The sequence below is a fragment of the Carya illinoinensis genome, chromosome 4 (genome assembly GCF_018687715.1).
Source record: "Carya illinoinensis cultivar Pawnee chromosome 4, C.illinoinensisPawnee_v1, whole genome shotgun sequence".
Classification (NCBI taxonomy): Eukaryota; Viridiplantae; Streptophyta; class Magnoliopsida; order Fagales; family Juglandaceae; genus Carya; species Carya illinoinensis.
In genome coordinates this window covers 43,557,291-43,563,513 of record NC_056755.1, presented here as the reverse complement: position 1 = coordinate 43,563,513, position 6,223 = coordinate 43,557,291, and the positions used below count along the sequence as shown (strand labels likewise).

Here is a 6,223-nt window from a genome sequence, read left to right as displayed (position 1 = left end):
TGCATATCGTTATTTTTACAGAATAATATTAAATATAAATTTTAAATGTATAACTTTCTATCATCTCTTTATAAAAATAAATCTTATAAAAAATTGATTTCTTTTTTTTTTTATATAAAAAATAATAAATATATCAGAAATAAATAGATCTTTCAGGGAGGGAGCCCACGTAATCCATCCCAGGGATCAGCACCGAATACGTACTTTTATCCTAGTCGGCAGTGCAATTGAGCCCATCTGTCCTACGTGTCAAACCCCTACGGACGTACATACCCTCCAAATTATACGAGCTACCCAATTTACCCTCACCTCGCTCTTTCCCACTTTCACGGTCAGTCCTTTTCCTTTTAGCTGACCGCCGGCCTCTCTCTCTGTCTCTCTCTTTCTTTGGAGCCCGAGAGAGATGTATGGAGAGGGATTTGTGTGAGTCCAGTCAGTGACTGTAAAGGAGTCCATTCTTCTCACATCTGGTGATTTTTCTTTGAAGCCTTTAGAATTTTCTTGCTGGATCATCCATCCGCAAAGCTTTGATCGCCGAAACGGCGTCCTTGAGAGGGAGAGTGATGCTAGGGGGCCCTGGGCCTGGGACCGTGGTGGACGTCGGAGGTATCGCGAGCAGATTCTGGATCAAGGTCCGGACTCACTCCGTATTCGTTCTCTACACCCCCTTCTTCGTTTGCTTGGCCTCTGGTCACCTTGACTCCGATGCTTTCCGCCGTTGCATCTCTCAGGACGTCCATTTCCTCAAAGCCTTCGCTCAGGCGTAATCTTCCTCATCGTTGCGATCACATGACATTTACGTAGCTTCAGTTCCCAATCTGAGGACTATTCGATTGTATTTGCAGGTACGAAATGGCTGAGGATTGCGCGGACGATGATGACGACAAGAGCGGAATCCGCGACTTGAGGAAACGGGTGGTGCAGAGGATCAAAACGCACGATGCTCTTGTCCGAGTACGCTTTACTTACTTTACCAAATCAATAAGCTGTTTTTTTCCTCTCTATTTTCTTTTCTTTCTTTTTTGCTTTTCTTTTTACGTTGATTTTATGATCTCACTGTTGTTTATTCTCGTCATTTTCAAATTTGGTTCGTATGTAATCAGTTTTTAGGCAAGGCCTTTTTATTAGGTCCTGTTTGGCTCCCGAGAAAACCGATCCAACAAAAGGAAACTAATTATCCAAGCTAAAGCTTCTTCTTCTCTTTTCTTTTGTCACCTAGGATCAAGTACCTGATTTGCTCCCGATAAAACTAAACCAAGAGAAGCAAACTAATTGACATGACTAAACAACCTTTTCTTCTTCTCATCCTCCTCCTTTTTGCCTCTTCACTTGATCAGATTGAGAAACAAAAAGTTGGAGGATAAGTTAAGCATCGGAGATTTACCAATCCTTATCATACTTGTTTAACTAAACAAATCTTGGAACTGGACTTGTTCCTTATCCATTTCTGGCTATTTTATTCTGCCGTTCATGCGTGTTTCCTGTTCCTCAATATTTACTTTCTTGCTTTCTCTTTCCCTGGGTTTAGTGAACCATCAATGGGCCTATATTAATTTCACATTCGGAAAGATTCTCTTTTAATATTTATAAACTCACGTAAACATAAAGTGTTTCTTGGATAGTGTGTGAAATATAACACTGTGATCTTTTAATTTATGCGTGTTGATGATCGCTACAAGAGCTTTGATTATGACTATTATCTTCATTGCCAGTATCCTCACATGTGAGTGAGTTACAGTATGATACTTATCTTCAGACTAATAAAAAGAATCACTGCCATATGAAATGAATTAGTATGGCAACTGACTTCTATTTCTAGCTGTCCGTTGTGAACTACTCCATTAATGGAAGGGTTTATTTTGGCATTGATCTGTCAGATTGACCGTTTCTTGCTATTATACCATGAACTAAATTTTTATTCTTTTATTTCATTGCCATGGTGATGGAATCAGTGGGAGCAAGTTATGTTCATGTTAGTGAGGTTAGTTTTTTGTTGATTAGCTAATGTCCACAGGCACCACAAGCATCTGTCTGTGCCTACCATCTACATTTCTACTACCCCTTCTCCTCTCCTTTTTATTTTTTTCACCTTTGTCATATGGGCATTGAATGGGCTTGTTTTTCTTGTAGGCCGGTTACTACTAGGTTTGTGAAATGCTGAACACCATTCTTTAATTGGAATGCTTCTTTGTTACCTATATTTTGTATTCTCATTGGCTATCATATTCAGTATGATTAATCACAGGATTACCATTGCAGGAATGGGGCTTTGAACTCCCAGATGAGAGCATTTCAAACAATGCAACAGTCAAATACACAGATTTCTTAATGGCAGCAGCCTCAGGGAGAGTTGAAGGAGAAAAAGTTCCTGGTAAAATTGCTACTCCCTTTGAGAGGACAAAAGTTGCTGCTTATATTCTTGGTGCCATGGCGCCTTGTATGAGACTCTATTCCTCTATAAGTAGAGAGATACAGGCTCTTCTAGTTCCAGATGATAGAAGTCATATTTACAAGAAATGGATTGACAGTTATTCTTCTCAAAATTTTGAGGTCTGTCATTGTTTTACCTTTTTGTTCCGTATGTATTGAAGTAGCTGGGGAAATATATGTTATTACCAGACTATGATCTTCTTTCTGAATTCAGGAATTTGCTTTCCAAATTGAAGACATGCTGGATAAACTAAGCATCTGTTTGACGGGTGAAGAGCTTGAAGTCATAGAGAAACTTTATCATCAAGCTATGAAATTAGAAGCAGATTTTTTTTCTACTCAACCAATTTCTCAGCAAACCATAGTCCCTTTGGCTCGTGTGCTTGATCCTGCAGAAGGTAGTCTTACCATATTTTGTGACTTTGACAGAGCATGCACTGCCTTTGATTCCTCTGCTATATTGGCAGAGATTGCAATCATAACAGCACCAAAGGCTGACTTGGATGGATCTGAAACCCAAATTACTCGAATGTCATCAGCAGACTTGAGGAGCACATGGAATTTTCTTTCCACCCAGTATGCTGAAGAGTTTGAGCACTGCATGGAAAGTATTGTGGGTGGCAGACAAGGTTTGATAACTGATAAGTAGGATTATTTCTTGATATATGCCTTATACTTTGAGTTCTAAAATTCTGAGCATTTTCTAAAAGTTAGTCAAAGAGATTTCTTACGACGAATTTACTGGCGTGTGTCTTTCTAGCGGAAAAACTTGACTATGAAGGTCTGCGTAACGCCCTTGAACATGTTGCGGAGTTTGAAAAAAGAGCAAATACACGGGTGATTAACTCAGGAGTACTTAAAGGCTTGCATTTAGAGGATATAAATCGGGCTGGCCAGCGTCTAATTCTTCAGGAAGGTTGTAGAGAGTTCTTTCAGAAGATTGTGACAAATGATACTCTGAAAGCTGAATTTCATATACTTTCATACTGCTGGTGTGGTGATTTCATTAGGTCAGCTTTTTCATCAGGTATGATTTGCAAACATATATATGAATCTTTACCATGTAGAGATATCCGTATGTATAACGTGCGAAGAAACATTATGTCAAAAGAACCTCAAAAGAAAATTATTGCGAAAAGTACATTTTACACCCTCAAATGACCAGAGGTTTTGCATTTTGCGCCCCCAACCAAAACTGTTATATTACACCCTTCAAAACTACTAAAAGCCTACACTTTGCAACCATTCAATTCTGGTCATTAAGATTGATGAAAATAGGTGATGTGACACAATTTTGAGGTGGAATCTTAATGGGGGTGCAAAGTGTTAGTTTTCAGAAGTTATAGGGTGCAATGCGTCGGATTTTGTGTATGAGGTGCAAAGTGCAAAACCACTGGTAGTTTGAGGATGTAAAGTGTATTTATCCCAAAGTTAGTTATTGATCATCTTGACTCATCCTTCGATTCATTTGTATATGTGGGCTATCAATGGTAATATTTAGCTTGATGTCTTTATCCCCACATGTTCTGCGGAGCTAAGATGACACCTGATATCTTCCTCATTATCCTCCTCATAGGATAATCAATTCAACACCTTCCGTGAAATTTTCAACCCTCATAGAAAGGTGCTTTGGGAAGTCTCGAGTCTTACGCAATACTAATCTGAATCTGCTGCCTGCTTTCTTGTTTACAGATTCATACTGTAAATCCACCAAATTCTAAGACTTGACCCAGCATCTTCTGGTTAGAATCCCATTATTGAACTAAAGACCCACTCCCTTCTAAGTTATAAATATTTTATTCTCTAATAATTTCAGTTATGGGATTTCAAGTTGAACAAACTTGTCTTTCATTTGGTGGCTTATTTTGGAAGGGATGGAATTTAGGGTATGCCGGTTGTGTATTGCTTTTGACATTTTGTAGGATGAATAATCTTCTATTAATCTTGTTACGATATTGAGGATGTTGAAACGAATGTACTCTCTCTCTCTCTCTCTCTCTCTCTCTCTCTCTCTCTCTCTCTCTCTCTCTCTCTCTCTCTCTCTCTCGTATTGGCATTTTGATGATTGAGGTCCCTTTTCTATTTCACCGAGCAGGGGGTGTAGATGAATTAGAAGTACATTCAAATGAGCTTACTTATGAAGAATCTGTGACAACGGGTGACATTGTTAGGAAGGTGGAGTCTCCCATGGAAAAGCTTCAAACCTTCAATGACATCCTAAATGAGTGCAACAAAGAAGGCAGGCGGTTGACAGTATATATCGGAGGTGCAGTGGGTGACCTACTTTGCCTGCTTCAAGCAGATATAGGCATTGTGATTAGTTCAACTCCAAGCCTGAGGAGACTGGGAGATCAGTTTGGTGTTTCTTTTGTCCCATTGTTCTCTGGTTTGGTGAAGAAGCAGAGAGAACTAGTTGAAGATGGCTCCTGTGATTGGAAAGGGCTATCTGGCATTCTTTATACAGTTACAAGTTGGGATGAGATACATGCGTTCATTTTAGGGTCGTAAGTACCTCACTTAGTCGGGTGTGTCTTCTTATTGTTAAGACAATTTCTTAAGGGTAATTTATTACGCATTAGGATATGTATATAGTTCAAAATCAAATGGTGGCTACTTTATCCAAAGGACCACAGGTGGCCCTTAAATCTTTTTTTACCTTCAGGGTCTACCACCCATAAATATACAGAAGTTTTACTAGTGGGGAGGAAAAACCGAATACTAGGTATAGTCAGACTCGAACAATCCCTGTTCATTTCATTGATTTCCTGTATTCATCTCCAGCTTATCTTCAATTTTTGTCGTTGTTGTATGACTTTGATGTTTCAAACTTGTTCATCGTGATAAAATTTAAGTGGCAACTTTCTCAGAGTCAGAGATCTGTTGATTTGCTCATTATCTAATTACTTTTTGTGTCAATAGATGCTAAGTATCTATGAAGGAGAATGAGAGTGGTTCCAAATTCTGAAGCTTCTGAACTGCTGATTAATTGCATATATGTGACATTTCCAAACTGGCTTGCATGCTTCCTTGTATAAAAAAACCGTTACTGCTTTTTGGAACTTAGTTTGGAGATGTCAATGGCAGTTTGAGTTGCAGTTGCAGAGCTAGTCGGATGGGCGAGTCACGGCAGGTGCTGACAGTGGAGACGACTTTGCTCGTGGCTGCAACCTAAGTCGGTAGGCATAGCCCTTAAATCGTTTTTGAAAAAATTATGTATAATTTTTTATGTCCTCACAGTACTAAGAGAGGCAAAGCCTCGGAGAAAAAGTAAGAGAAAAAAAATCCACGGGGTTTCCATTGCTTCATGCTCATTACAAGGGAATATCACGGATAACCATGTCACAATCCTATTACCAATGCTGGAATTATTTGATTTTGAGGTTGGTTTCAGGCATCTCACACTCAGCTTCTGACAAAATCATTCCCCTGAATCATTCGAGGTTGGTTGCAGGCATTGGCAAGTCATCTCATACTTGTACATTACTCTCAGTTTGTCACAAAATCATTACTCTGAATCATTCGAAGTTGGTTGCAGGCATCTCATTCTGCTGTTACTTTCAGTTTGTGACAAAATCATTCCCCTGAAATACATCCCTCCTACCAAATAACAGAGACAAGAGTCCGAGTTACAAACTTTAAACTAGTTACTCACCAACCCATGTTGAAAGAGTATTCTGGCAAAATAACCCGGTTAATTTAGATGATGCAACCCGAGTACTTACGTACAAGTTACAAAATTAAGAGATCCTATGCGCCTATATCGACCACTTACCATGCGATACGTGATTTTATA

General features: G+C 39.1%; 1 protein-coding gene across 1 annotated transcript; it reads left to right on the top strand.

Moving 5' to 3' along the window:
* The first annotated feature begins 325 nt into the window (after positions 1-325).
* LOC122306086 (bifunctional TH2 protein, mitochondrial-like) lies at positions 326-5,302 on the top strand. Its single transcript, XM_043118472.1, has 6 exons — positions 326-763; positions 846-954; positions 2,260-2,550; positions 2,645-3,059; positions 3,191-3,457; positions 4,526-5,302. Exons 1-6 carry the CDS (start codon positions 564-566, stop codon positions 4,936-4,938), a joined length of 1,695 nt encoding a protein of 564 aa, XP_042974406.1. The 5' UTR covers positions 326-563; the 3' UTR covers positions 4,939-5,302.
* The last annotated feature ends 921 nt before the right edge of the window (positions 5,303-6,223 follow it).

Coding starts and splice junctions, on each gene's coding strand:
- LOC122306086 (XM_043118472.1), top strand. CDS start 564: ATGCTAGGGGGCCCTGGGCCTGGGACCGTGGTGGACGTCGGAGGTATC. Junction 764..845: donor CTCAAAGCCTTCGCTCAGGC/GTAATCTTCCTC, acceptor TTGTATTTGCAG/GTACGAAATGGCTGAGGATT. Junction 955..2,259: donor CGCACGATGCTCTTGTCCGA/GTACGCTTTACT, acceptor TTACCATTGCAG/GAATGGGGCTTTGAACTCCC.